Raw genomic sequence first — 14,755 nt, forward strand, 5'->3', positions numbered from 1 at the left:
GAAATGAATGTCTGTGCGTTCTGACAGATGGACGGCTAGTTGACGGAGAGGGTCCTAATGAGGCCGGAGGAGGGGAATAGAGCGGGGTGGAAGATTCCAGTGGAATGGCTCCATGTGCGTCCCAAATGGCACCCTATTCTCTATTTACAGTGGTGCACTACTTTTGACCACGGCCCACAGTATAGGCAGTATGGTGCTGTTTGGGACAATCTGACTGTAACACATGCCACTGTGCAGCAGCAGCTCCTTGGCACGGCCTGTGTAATCATTCCAGTGTAAGAACACTTAAAGGATTTTGGCCAGTGCATCAAGACCTTCAAATGAAGAAGAGCTTCAGAAAGCTCTGTCATTCTCCTCAGGTGCACTTCTGTCTCCCTCACAGAGCTCTGCCGCCGCCGGTGGTCCCGGCTCTTGTTTTAGTGAAACTGATGGTTGCTAGGACGTTTTTATCAACAGGAATGACACATTGACGTTTTTTTTTTTACCCCACGGGACAGTCAGACGAGAGATGGGGTTTTAAACAACATTCTGGTGCTGGATGGTGGTACTGGTTGTGTGTTTGTCCGTTTGTCTGTGTGGCAGATCCGTTTGGATTAACCAAGTCTTTTATAGTTACACGAACGCACGCACACACATACACGCACACACATACACCACTCTTCATGGGCAAATAGAGACATTGTACATGGATTTTCAGCTAATGATGTTTGCTTTTTGCTTCCACTGAAATGGGACAAGCCTCTTGGCAGCTGACACAGGAATGTTGCCTTTGTTTATGACTGCTTCTCTGCTACATGTACACCACTCTCCCAGTCCTTGGAAATACATTGTCACAATGTGAGAACTTTGCTCCATAATTATATCTGTCTCAGTCCAGTCATTGGTAGTAAACCATGTTTTCATCCCCCGGGTGTTTATGTCTAGGCAGCCTTACCAGAAGATGTCCTAGAGATAAATCCAAAATATATTTTTGTCTGACAGAAAAGTTGTTTTTATATTTAACCCCGGCTTCAGTTATCATCCTGATCACCATGCATGGTCCGTGTAAAAACATGGCTGACATGTGGCATATTGATGATGGCGTGATGGCTGCCCCAGCTCGGATGTATCTGTGTTTGTGTTGTGTGTATGGACGTCAGCAGAGCCATGAATAGGAGTGGGTGGGCCTCCTGAATGTTTGCGTGCTGTCCCCCCTGTCCTGTGTCATGACTAATATGAGCTGTCAATAAAATATGGCTCTCACGTGGCCTTTTGCTGTGGAGTCCATTCATTTTCAGAACAGGGAGGGACATAGTAAAGGAACAGAACAGTACATCATGTCACTAGGCCATGTCTTAACCCTTTACACTCGTGGGAATTGGCCTATACGTATGGGGCTACATGGAAATGTTTCTTACAGAAGAAATAGGAAAAGCATAGCCATGATAGCAATTGAACGTTTGGGAAAATGATTAGACCAAAGTTGAGGACACAGCAGTTCACCTGACTCAAGACTGAATCCAAACATTACACTGTTGATTTTACATTTACTGTACTTTTCGCCACATTCTGAAAATACTCTGGATACATACAGTTACATGATACGACTATTCCTGGAAAATGTGGGGTCAGTTAAACATAAGACCAAGAAATGCTAAGGATTTGAGTGAGAGGACTAACTGGTGTCACCACGTGGCTACACAGGCGCACACCTCTCCAAAGTGTGCACAGTTCCAAAGTCATTTCAATGCACTTTTGTGACTCAACATAGAGTCTTCAACTACAGTATAAGGTGCCTATTTTTTTATCTCCTAGCTGTGCCGTTGAGGAACTAGAGCAAGCACACTTGCCACTGTTTTGATTGGAACACAGCCCTGCATCACACAATCACTGTTGTTTACACAGTCCAGAAAACGGACCATTATAAATGTTCTATTGCCAACATGACCAGCTAAGTTCTAAAATACGATATTACAGTGTTAGGCCTTCACAGTGCAATTCAGAGAAACAGATCGTACTGTTGGTGCGCATGGAAAGGAGTGGTGTACATTCAGGTGGTTGTTTTCTTCACAGTAGACAACCAGGCTCATTCTGTTCAGGACAACCCGGGGTATGACGCCATGTCATCTTGTAACTGTTCATCAAACAGTGATCATAAACGTCGACACTGTATATGACATGAGTTTTATGATATGGAAATGTGAAGTGTTTGGCTTGCTCGCATGACATCAAAGCAGTATTTATTATAATCCTCACCGTCTCATCTTTCAGAATACATCGAGTCCTCTTAATTTACAGCATTTCCCTCACTCAGACAACAAAACATTTGCAAAAGTTGCACTATTACCAGGAGGGATTTTCAAGCCGTATACGGGTACGAGTGTAAAGGGCTAGACACTTTTCATAGATGCTAACAGGTTTTGATGGTTATTACCCCTGTTTGCGACACCTGTAGCTAATGGATATTCCTCTGATTGTGAGAATAGCATATTTACCTGTTGGTTCACAGGCTTCTTCAATAATACACCTTTAAATATAAAAAAAATGTCTGTTTAAAGGTCCACTGGGAGGGAGGGTAGATTCATGTTAGTCCACTCTGAAACCTGTTGACACCAGCCAAGTTATTTGGGCAAGCTAAGTGGTATTTCGCTTGCTCTGTCACTTCTACCCGTATTAGCTGACGAGAGACTTAAACGCTGAATGTTTCCTTTTCATTCCTCTGGGGTTTTTAAAACTATTCATTGTCAAAGAGGGTTTCATGTTTGGACCTTGAGCATCTTAGCAACCAGAGAGGTCACAGAAATCTCACGCCTGCATTGCAGCGGGACAGTGGAGCTTATGCCTCTATTTTTCTGTTCTTTTTTCTAGGCTCAACTGAACTGTATAGGCCGATACACGCTGTAAACTCACCCTGTAAACTCACACTGTAAAGTATTTTGGCATGTCTGAAGCATGTGTATGTACAGTAACAAACGGGTCCCTCAGCCCATGCTTGTATGTAAAAAGTAAACTAACCCCTTCTCCTCCTTCTCTTTCCTAGCCCATGACTGCTCTGAGTCGGTGCAGGTCACGCTGTGCTCGGCGCGGCCCGGTGGCTCCGTGGATCCCGTGGCTGAGGAGCGCTTCCAGTTCGTCCAGGACCTGGCCTTTGACATGGCCCAGTTCCTGGTGAGCGCTGCGGGGCAGGCCGACGGTCTGGAGGGGGCGCTGCTGCTGGACGAGTGCCAGATCCCGCTGCAGGAGTGTGAGCGGCTGGACGACAGCCTCTCCCTGGCCCTCAGACACCTGGCCCTGCCCCAGGGGTGGAGCGTCCTGGGTACCAACATGGGCACACCACCAGGTACCAACCTGGACAACAGCATAGGTGAGTTAGGGATAGGGTCTCCGCTTTGTGCGTCACTGTGGACCTATTTTTGAGTGCTTCTCACGGTGTAGTCTGCTTTATTCCCTCTTAATGTGCCTGTATATTTCATACAGTGTGTGCTGCTGTGTTCGGTTCACGCCTCAGTGAGGTAATTAAGTAGACTGAGAAACATTTGTTCCTTTCCTCCCGAGCTGAGAGATGATTTGGCCGGGTTCCCGTTCTACTGAATGAGTAGTGGAGCGCGCCCACCGGGTGGTTCACTAACGATACTCCAGCTCCGCCTCCCGGGCATAAAATCTGCTCCAGCCACTCACGGCCTCCGGAGAAAGAGCCGGTCGTGGTAACGACCAATCAGAGGTCACTTTGTTGCCTTGTGTTTTTTTGGGGGGGGGGGGGCTCTGACATTTCAATCCCACTGCAGTGATTCTGTTAATTGGCACACAGGAATCCTGACAGTGAGAGGAGTGAGAGTCTGACCAGAGAGGTCTGCACTAGTGAGGAGAGGAAGGGCTCTATCTGAGAGAGGGAGGTTGCGTAGCCATGATAGCAATTGAACGTTTGGGGAAATGATTAGACCAAAGTTGAGGACACAGCAGTTCACCTGACTCAAGACCTTCACATGGCAATTCAGAGAAACAGATCGTACTGTTGGTGCGCATGGAAAGGAGTGGTGTACATTCAGGTGGTTGTTTTCTTCACAGTAGACAACCATAGGCTCATTCTGTTCAGGACAACCCGGTGAGAGGTGTGAGAGTCTGACCAGAGAGGTCTGCCTAGTGAAGAGAGGAAGGGCTCTATCTGAGAGAGGGAGGTTGCCATCATGCCCCAGTGTCCCCTGGGATAGCTCCAGTCCTCCCTCCTGATGTTCTTGGCTGGACTCTCCGGCTGAGTTTAGATCCACTTTATTTCCTCCTGTGTGTTTCTGTTTTCTGCTCCTATTGGGTCGTCATAAGTCAGGAACGCAATGTCAGATATGCTAAAAACAAACATTCCCACCCAATGAAGAAGTGGGCAGTAACCAACAGTGTTTATTTGGTCTATTAACCAGAGCCTGGGACTTGTTCTGGAGCTCAAAGGGGATTGTTGGGATACATGTCGGGGGCTCTGGTCACAGCTGACTGATGCTTGTTACATTTGGAGCCTGTACGCCTGTTCTTGTCAGTAGAGTGTTAGTGTGCTCCCCCCCACACCCCGCTCTCTCACACTTTCTCTCTCTGTCTCTCACTTTCTCTCTCTCTCGCGCTCTCTCTCTGCACCGGGAATTAAAGACTGTATGAATTAAGTTTCATACAGTCATGGTAGAGGTCATGAACCCACTTGAGGCAGACCAGACAGACAGACAGCACATTCAGCCACTTGAAAGATCGGTTGGAATGTATGGCCCTATAGAGCCATTTAATAGTACAGGACCCATAGGTCATCATGAAAACTATAGGCTCCTGCAGGTCATTTGGAACACCAAATTGAAGGAAACAGATTTGAACAGGACATTTCTGTTTTCCTTGAGGCATTGTTTTCACTAGACCATTCCGTTTACCACTGCTTACCAATTCTAACCCATCGTCTATAGTTGATTAAGAATGTAAATGCTGGGCTGATTTGATAGTTACAGAAATACTAAATCAGGCCATATGCAGGACTGTTCAGTCATCTTTGCCTCAGGTCCCCTTTGAGTAGTCTGTTGTTGAAACATACGGTCTCATTCCAACTCACTGAAATCTAGAACCCACATGCTTTTTATGCATGTCTGCGTCTAGGCGTCTACTGTCTTTGTATTTTGCTTTGACTGATGACAGATTGTCATACTAACAGAATGTGTTTAATGCTTTAATGTTAGTTACACATCGTGCATGCTGTCAGAATGTGGAGGATGGAGGCCATGCTGAGCCACTGACGGCTGTTATGGCTAGCAGATGTCCTGTTGTGATGTTACCATGTGCCTCTGTCAGGCATAGATAAGAGGAACACAAAAAATGCTGAGCTTAAAGACTGAGAGTGCCCCTCCCTCAGCCTTTAAAACATTTTAAAATCCTATCAGCCTCTTTAAAGGACTACTTGATCTTGGCCTCTCAGTGAAAGATATATCCTATTAAACCTTTTGGGATCTTTAGTATCTCAATGACGTCTGTCCCTTTTTGCTCAGGGATTGAGCTTGTAAGAGCTCAGTGATTTGGCAGAGATATCTGCCCAGCAACAATGTACAGAACTAGCCAACAATGTATGGCGAGCTAGAAACACCTGTCAGATTGACTGGTTTATATGTTTCAAGTGGTTCTGGGCCTGACGTGCACTCAGATGAAAGCACTGCAGTCCTTTATGAGGTGGGACATGTGACTCTGTGCTTATTTCCTCTGTGCTTCGCATCTCCTCCGGTTCCACTGTTACCTGAGGCCCCTGATAATATTTGATTCCAAAACTCTCTGATGTTTGAAAAAGGGGGGGGGGGTCTGTTAGAATAGATGATCCTGCAGCCAGGTTAAATTCCTCCCCCCAACGGTTGAGTGGGCCAGCTGTGTAATGCCTTCTCCAGCCCTGGCATTTCCTGAAGCTGGTCCCGGGTACCTGGACGACAGGCGGTGAGCCCTGGAACTAGCGGGCCTTAGGTCCAGAGGCTCTCTCTCTCTACTGGCTCTGCTGGCACTGCCCGGCCCCAGTGCCCAGCCCCAGCCCCAGCCAACAACTCATTCTGGTTGAAATAAAGCACAGAGGGCCATTATTATCATGAAAAAATGCAGTAAAACTCCTAAAGGCATATTTTATCCCTTGTCACATCGACTGCCAACACTCTAAATGCCAACAGAGGATCTGCTAGCATTCCAGCGCTTCGCGTAGCAGTTATACTGAGGGTTTGTGGGAGAGAGGCAGCCATGAGAATCCAGCGCTGGTGGAAAATCTGATTTGTTAGGGTCTCTCCCTACTCCTGTAAGTGGCTGTTGGAGTGAGTACGCTGAGTCCTACCATAGAATGTGGCTGACAGAGAGGAAATGGCGGCCCATGCTCATATTGTCTCCGTGTTTCTACAAATCAGATGCACTGAACTGAGTCTAGTAGAGGTCAGGACAAGGGTTGATTTTCCTTTTCACATTGGATAGTTTCCCATCAATGTTACAAACCAGCTAACCTGCCATTGTATGCACGTTTTGTATTGTATTGAGTATGTCTGTCAGTGTGATGCAATAGAGTACGTGTTTCTTCTTTTAGTTCCTTTTTCTCTGACAGCATTTCACAGGAAAATGAGACAAGAAAACCTTCTACTCTGGTCTGCTCTGATGTGCAGCAGTCATTCAAATGATCTGCTTCAAACATAGACTCCTGGTGTCAGACCTGGTGCAAACGGTGTTAAATTAGCACCCTCAGCTCCGCTACGACTTAATCCCCAACTCCTCAGTACCGGATTACGTTTCTAGTAGGACTCCTTTTTGTGCAACACCTCTTTTTATGGGGGCTCCAAATTGGTTTGTTGAATTCCCAGTGGGCCGTTGAAACCAGGGCAGTCTCTTTCCCAGCCTCTCATTAACCAAAGTAGAACAATCCTCCCACTGTGTGTCCTCGTACTGCTGGGATAGTAATGGCGACCGCCCGGTCGACAAGGCTCTCTGCTCTCAGAATAGAGCCTTCTGTAACATTGCAGATCATCTCCTAATACACCATTGTGAGTTGTCTTGCGTTGGGAGAAAGTCTCCATACGACTTAATTACCCACACTGAAATGGGACTGTAGCTGTATGGTTTGTAGTAAAAGACACACCTCCATGTCAGGCCTTCCTGCTGGTTCAGTGTGTATTGAAGCAGAGGATCAGCAGTCTGACCAGTGGGAGGGGTGAGAGGGAAATAGGGGGCGGGGTTATTAGACACATGACTCAGACAGGACGGTGGGTCACACAGGTTAGGAGGGCGGGACTCTGACAGGGCTATCACTTCAGGCTTATAGCAAAGGTGGGAGGAGTTAGGGAGAGGGGAGAGAGGGAGGCGCTCGGCCCGTGCATGCCTGAAAATGCACTTAGGGATTTACACGTGAACATACTGCACTGCCAAACAGGTTACTGATCACAGAGTGGCAGAGTAAACACGTCGGCTATTAAGCAGAAGCTGGAGTGTTGTTGGATGCCTGCTGGCAGCACATCGTTGCATGTGTGCCGTGTTCTAGTGAGAGGACTGGAACTGTTGACCGTCGCTGAGCCCAGTGTAAACCTCCCTCCCTGTCTGTCGTGTCCAGCTGAGCCCGGTCCACACGAGACCCTCCTGCACTTTGCGGCTCGGCGCGGGCTGCGGAAGGTGGCCTTGTTCCTTCTCCAGCAGCCAGGAGGTAGAGAGGCTCTCAGACTGCCCAACAAGCAGGGCTCTACACCAGTCAGCGTGGCAGAGAAGAGGGGCCACGACCAGCTACAGCAGCTCTTCACTGGGTAAGTACTCACCTGGGTCCCATCCTATATACTTCACACAGGGCCTACATATGAACAACCTTTACTACAGTAGTGATAACCTTCAGATACACGATTATTATGCTTCTATAGGAGTAAGCTAGCTAGCCAGTCATTTCTACTACCTCGGGGACGTGTGAAAGAAAAGCAGAAACCGTGTCTTCATAATATATTCTGCTGTTTTCAGAATGTTATCTGTGAATGAAATGCACAACCCTCTCCACAGCATTTAATTGCTCTCAACATGGTCACGTCGTTAGGTAGCTCTTCGCCGCCCTTTTCGTTAACACATACCCTTGCATTCCTACAGATGAATAGGCAAGAATTTCCTGCGAGCTCATTAGGATTTGGGATCCAAACCAGCGAGAGGTGTCTTTATGTAACCGTGGGAATGGGAACAGCTCTGGTTAGTTAGGAGCTGGGGATGTTGAAATGTGTTTGGAGTGTTTGGGGAACACAGAGACAAGCAGACAGACCAAGGATGAACTCTGCAGCTTCGCTCCGAACTGCTGCTGTCAGCACAGAGTCCAACGCTATATGCACTTTGTTAAGTACGTCAAGCCAGACCAGTATGGCTCGTCTTCCTGGGACAAAAATCACAAAATGTACCTAGCTGGCGCCTCACGATGGCATACATTTGACGTCCGTTTTTTAAATTTGTACTGTTTTAGAATCAGGAGGGAATGTTAACGTGTTAGATGACAGCTCGTATGCTACTCTGTGTTCTCACAGGCTGTACCAGCTGTATTGGATTGGTTACCAGTGCTCTCACACATCTGAGCTATAAAATAACACAAGAAAAAAAATCGCCCAGCCAACATTTTGGTTTCAAAACTATACCAATGTTAACTCAGCAGCCCCAGTAGGTTACTTCCCCCAAACACAGATGACAGATTTACCACTGAAAAAGTCGTAGTAAAGATGGTGGGAAACAGTGGTTTCATGGAACTACTATACAATCTGCATTTCCAGTTTATCTAATAGAGATAATTTGCTCCCAGCCACAGCCTCAACTAGCACCTCACCAAACGAGTTTGCTTACCTGCTTACCATCAGTGTCGTCCGTGACACAGTGGTGATTTGTTCTCCATCTGAGCGCATACGGTTGACCTCATTACAGAGTTCACCAGAGGTCACTTATCACTCTCTATGACATTGAGGTTCAGATGTCACCCAGTCCCAGACAGGGACATGCGTGGAACAGTAGTGACCGGGTCATAGGGACACTCTCAGGCCCCAACACCGCATGGTGTCTCTCTGTCTGCGTCACACAGACTGCTTTGCTGTCCCCTAGGTCAACGCTCTGTCGGGTCTCTTTCGGCCTGGTTTGGTGGAGGCTTTGACACCCGATCACCGTCAGAGAGAGAGAGAGAGAGAGCAGCACTGGCGGGAGCTCCTCAGAGGCACTGTGTGTGTTACAGAGGAGAACAAAGCAACTGTTTTCACTAGACTAGACCAGGGATTTCTCCTTACCCACTCTTCCTGCTCTTCCTCGTCTGAATGTAACAGTTAGACCAGTCACATAGACACCAACCCTGTTGTTGTTGTTCGGTGTAGTTTTCGGGAGTGTATTTAAAGATTCCTGAAATGAGTTAAGCTGGGAGTGGAGAGATTGAGTCACCTGGCTTCTGACGTTAAATGCTCTGAGACAGGATTAGTTCAGGTCAGGGACAGCCGGCGGTTTATTTGGCACAGGAGAACAGTTAGGTGTCATGGCTGAATCCCAACAGCATAGTTGTGTACATTCCACCCGCTGGCTGTAGAAATAAGCTGGTTAGGTCATATACCATTAATAAAGAAAAAAATAAATTATAGTACAGTTATCTTCATGGCAACTGTGTGTTGTTAAAAGCTCTCTCCCCTGGCTCCTGAGATTGAGGCTGGGTCCTGGCTGCATTCAGGTTCCCTACTCAGGTCCCACAACGTGGCTCTGTTCTGTTCTTCCTCCGTGCCGCCTTTCATTCCCCAGTGAATGATGTTAGGATGTTGCCATGGAGACCCATTCAGCCCTGTGCTGGCACCGAGCGCCAAGAGGCAGGTGAGAACAGCCTCTGATCTCATCGCTCCTGCAGACCAAGGCTCAAATACTATTTCCAACCATTGAGTTTTTGCTCTAGCCTGCTTGGAGTGGGATATGGAGCAGGGTTTTGGAACTATTCTATTGGTCCGTTAAGCCAGGCAAGCTCAATCAAGCACGGCATAAAGTATTGGAAATGATTTCAAATAGTATTTGAACCCAGGTCTGCACTCCTGTCCCAGGGGCTGCATGGGGCTAGAGGGGTACGATCTTACTCATCCCATCCATTTACTGAATGACTCCCTCATGCCCTTTGTTTCCATCAGATTGTTTTGGTTTTGTGTCCTTCTCACCGGAGCTTACCAGTGGTGACATCATCACCCCTGAGTCGATTAGAGTCAGTTCCACTCATTGTGAGAGAGTAGAACAGATGACTCAACCCAGGCAGAGAGAGACTCACACCCAGAGCCAGCTCAACAGGACAGTACACTACTAAAGTCCCTCCCAGGATGTTGCCATTACAAGAGGCGTTTAGAATAGGTTCATGCAGAAAACGTCATTTTAGCACGGCTATGATTGATCTCTTTGTTTTTTGTTCCTCTTTGTAACTCAGTAGAACTGGTTTCACTGGTGGAGGAGATTAGAAAGGGAGAAGTGGTGTTTACTTTTTCAATTCCACCGATATCATAGAACAATTCATTAAATACCAGTTCTCTGATTGAGATAGAAGTAGCAATGAAGCTGACCAGCTTGGTGGTGAGGTCGGCGGTGGAATGGTGAAAGGTTGGTCTCCGGTGCCTACCCTGGGAATGAACCTGTGGGTCACAATAGCTGATATAATATGGGCGTAGGTAGTGCTGCTGAATGCTGAGTCAGTGCTGAGTGCTTTGGCTACCTCCGCTCTGACCAGGTGTGTTCTGTTTGTGTTGAGCAGGGTTGAGACCTCGCCGGACACCCGGATAAAGGCAGAGGAGAGGCAGTGTTACCCAGGAGGCCGAGCGCTGCAGCACCACCCTAGACTGAACACCTACACCCTGACGGTGGACACGGTGCCAGGGAAAACTCCGCCCAGCCTGCAGGGAGAGGTGGAGGAGCTACAGAAACTCATCCGCTCACACAGAGACAACAAGGTGAGCTATAGAACTCTGCATTTAACTCCGTCTGCTTTCAACTCTGTCTGCTGTCTCACTTTGTTGCTTTGAACTATGACTTACTTGCCGTATTCTCATACACTAAGTAATCTCAGAACCCAGAATCAAATCTTCTGGCCAGCTAGCTAGCCTATTGTAAGTTACCTGTGGGTTTTGTTTGCTCTGAACATTTTGTGCATGTCTTATCTTGACATGAAGTGAAGATCTCTGTGTGTAATGTGTGATGTATAATGTGTGTATTTGACGTTTAATTAATGGGACAATTATTCACCCTGCATTTCTGTTTGTACTGTAGGGAGATCATGTGTTCCAGCAGCAGTCACCAGACGAGCTAAACAGTACAGCAGGATCCAGCGACATCAGCAACACGTCAGCGCACACAGCTTTACACCCCCAACACAGCCATGCCCACCTCGCGGGAGGGGCGTGGCCTTGTCCGAACGGCCAGCCAGAGGAAGGGGAGGCGGGCCCTGCTCAGGCAGCAGTAAAGGACTCTGTGAAGGCGTTAGATAAAAGAAGTGAAGCTGCAGCACAGCGGCGGAAGAGGGAGGGTGAGACTCAAGCTTTCAGCACACCGTCCTGTGGAAACCAGCAGGAGGAAGCTGATAGAGAGAGGACAGGCGTAATCACTGCCAGGCAGAGCAGCAAGGCAGGGCGCCGTAAAAGGAACAAGGAAGAGAGAGAGAAGAGGAGAGCAGAGACTGAGACGGGCGATAAGGCTGCTGCTTTTCCGACGACGGTTACGCCAGCCATGGGCCACGCACAGTCCCAGGAACACCCGGAACACCCGGAAGCCAAGCATTGGCCCCTGGAGACTGGGGAGAGTACAGGCAACAGCAGTAGCAGCTGTGGGGACACGAGGGCTCAAAAGACTATGGAAAGGCAGGGGGAGCCTGACAACATCGAGGAGATGGATTGTAGAGCACCCTGGGCTCAGATAGTGGCTGAGGCTCCTGTGGAGAACGGGCAGCACGGCGGACATGGCGGCGAGCTGGAGGTGGAGTACGCGGAAGCCGCCTCTGAATGTACTCTGCAGACAATGACAGGAGCTGTGAGCCGCCATCAGGCACAGGCTGCACAGTCACAAGACCCCGAACAAAGACAGGAAATCACCACAGCGCTGACGAGTTATTCTGAGGAGCAGGATTTGGCCAATAACAGGAGCCAGACCCGGGGGTCTGAGACTGAAAGAGGTGGTGATTGTGGCGGTACACACGAGAGAAAGAGAGAGGCAGGAAACCCCGGCCAACAGACTAACTGTAGCACTGAGTCAGCCAGCAGCCGAAGTGGAGAGACTGACACAAACAGCATGAAGCAGAGCCCCAGTATGACAGAGGGAGAAAGCGAGAGCAGCCGTTCACACGGACCCAGTAGCGTTACAGCACCAGAGCCCAGTGAGCAGGTCCTGGATCAGACGGCGGAGGGCACAGTGGAGGTAGTGGTACCACCACCACAGCATAACCAGGACGGTGCCCACAGCCAGGGCCACGAGGCTGTGCAGGAATGGGAGGAACAGGCGTCCACCGACTCAGCCAGAAGGACAGCTGAGGTTGTAGAGAGGCCGAGCGTAGAGAAGTGGACCATGGGGCCACAACACTCTGATGATGTCACAGACCTCACACCCTCTTGTGAGGAGGAGGAACTCGTCCAGTCGGATAGTTGCTCCGCAGACAAACTGTCTGAAGAGGGGACAGTCACAGGAGAGGAGACCCCTGCAAAGAAGAAGGTGTCTGTACAGTGGGCATCGTTAGAAGAGGCAGACTCTCTGCCGTGTAGGGAGGAGATAGCAGCTGCAGCTGTAGCAGTGGTGGCCATAGCAGTAGCAGCTGCTGTAGCAAACATAGAACAATGCAACTCCAACTCAATGCTGGAGGCAAGCCGTGTACCGGAGGCTGTTGACAGCCAGAGTGAGCATCAGACTGGACCCAAAGACACTGCACCAAGGTCAGCGGTCACTGTGTCTGAGGCCACTGAGACCCTTACCTTGGACGGGGGTCCTATTGTCTCACCTGGAGAGTTACAGGGGGATGCGATGGACAAGAACCCCTCAAAGGGAGAGGATGAGCCTCATCTTCTACAAGGAGAGGAGAGCAGTCCGAAGCTATCCGAAGCCAGACCTGGGAATGAGAATGAAGTTGAGGCCAGACTAGCAGGCCTGAGTCTGACCCAGGGAGAGAGTGTAGAAGCCAGCAGAGAGTGTGGAGACTCCCACCCTCAGACAGACATGTTGTTACATGATGAAAGGGCTGTGGGCAGACAGAGCGATGAGGTCATCACATCCTCCTCCACTATCTCCCCAGAGAGATCCTCAGAGCTGACACATCAGGAGGCTATTCCAGAGAGACCGGCCACACCTGCAGATTTACATACAGCCAGTGACTCTGACAGTGGTACGGCCCAGAGTCCAGAGCTGACTTCCCTCTCGGAGCTAGACAGTAAAACAGGCCCGGGTGAGGAGAAGCACAGCTTCACAGTGGAAGTAGACGGTGGATTGTCCTTGGGCCTGCAGTCCCCAGACACACTGGCCAGCCTGGATGGAGTGAGTGAGAGAATGCTGGATACTAAAGTGGAGTGTTCTGAAGCTTTGAGACCACTTGACAAGTCTGTGAAAGGTAAGGCCACACAATGATAAAACAATGGTAACTGCCCATGGCCCTTTTATAGCTTGATGTTGCTATGCTTTTGCTTTGCTCACCCGTAGATTCTTTAATATAGATGATGAAGAAGAAACCATTTATTTGAAACATTTCATTCAAGGATTCATAAGTAGGCATTTCACAGTAAGGTCTATAGACCTGTTGTATTCGGCGCATGTGACAAATACACTTTGATTTGATGAGTTAGTAGAGTTGGGACGAAAAAATGAAAATTGCAGACATCGACACTGCCTTCTTCCTACCGAAGCATTTCGCTTATGTCGGGGATTTCGCTACACAATGCTCCTGTGGATTGTTCTAAAACCATTATTTGGTCAACGGTAATAGCCTATGCATTATGTCGACTCATGTTCTGAAAGTATCTGTCCCAGTTCAGCTGTCGGAGGAGGGGAGAAGCTCAAGCATATGACCGTTACTCAAAATACAATTGCGGGAAAAATACCGTTTTCAAAAGCAGCTACTGTTGTTCTAGTTTTTTTTCCCCCACAAGGAAACTGGTTAGGGGATTGTGGATCTGTTTCCGTCCGTTAGTACGTTAGCATGTTTGTACGTTAGCCACAGACAACATCTCAGACAACACAGGGCCGATTTTGTTAAAATTTAGGTGAATGACGTGTCGTGCCATAGAGAGCCGGCATTTACAAAATGATACTGCTTGGCCCAAGGGGGGCGCTGCATCATTCGTGGGAGATAACATGTTTACTGTTGTTAATTTATCATTATCGCCAAAGAATTTTCAATTTATCCATTTTTTGGGTTCATATCGTCCAGCTGCACTAGTTAGTACAAGCTCAAATTCAAGTAGATTTGGGTCATGAGGAAAATCTGAAGCTCACTTTTCATGTACATAAACCCTTTACTATATATCCTCTACTTTATATCCCAGCTGCTAAATTCAGGCCTGGTGTGCATGTTTGGCTTCTTTCTTAACTGTACCGTCTTTTCTGTGTGAGCACACTGTCGTATGATTCTGAGCATGTGACCATTAGTTCAGCTATGCCTGAGCTTTTACTGTTGCTAAAAGGGGATAGGCTGTCATTTGTCATGGCATTCTGTGGAGGTTGAACCACAGAATATTTACCTCAAAACAGAATGTAGATTATATTGAAATGTAACTTTTAACACATTTTGTCAGCTACACCATGTAAATTATAGAAGCTTGATTTT

At 48.1% G+C, this 14,755-nt stretch overlaps 1 protein-coding gene across 9 annotated transcripts in view; it reads left to right on the forward strand.

Moving 5' to 3' along the window:
- Positions 1-14,755, forward strand: part of akap13 (A-kinase anchoring protein 13) — a 94,015-nt gene that overhangs the window by 32,631 nt on the left and 46,629 nt on the right. For all 9 annotated transcript variants that reach the window (XM_023985212.3, XM_023985214.2, XM_023985215.3 and 6 more), the window contains exons 4-7: positions 3,020-3,343; positions 7,559-7,745; positions 10,715-10,910; positions 11,227-13,543. In XM_023985212.3, coding sequence (XP_023840980.1) covers positions 3,020-3,343; positions 7,559-7,745; positions 10,715-10,910; positions 11,227-13,543 — 3,024 coding nt within the window. The remainder of the gene's footprint in view (positions 1-3,019; positions 3,344-7,558; positions 7,746-10,714; positions 10,911-11,226; positions 13,544-14,755) is intronic.

The sequence above is a fragment of the Salvelinus sp. IW2-2015 genome, linkage group LG4q.1:29, assembly GCF_002910315.2.
Source record: "Salvelinus sp. IW2-2015 linkage group LG4q.1:29, ASM291031v2, whole genome shotgun sequence".
Lineage (NCBI taxonomy): Eukaryota > Metazoa > Chordata > Actinopteri > Salmoniformes > Salmonidae > Salvelinus > Salvelinus sp. IW2-2015.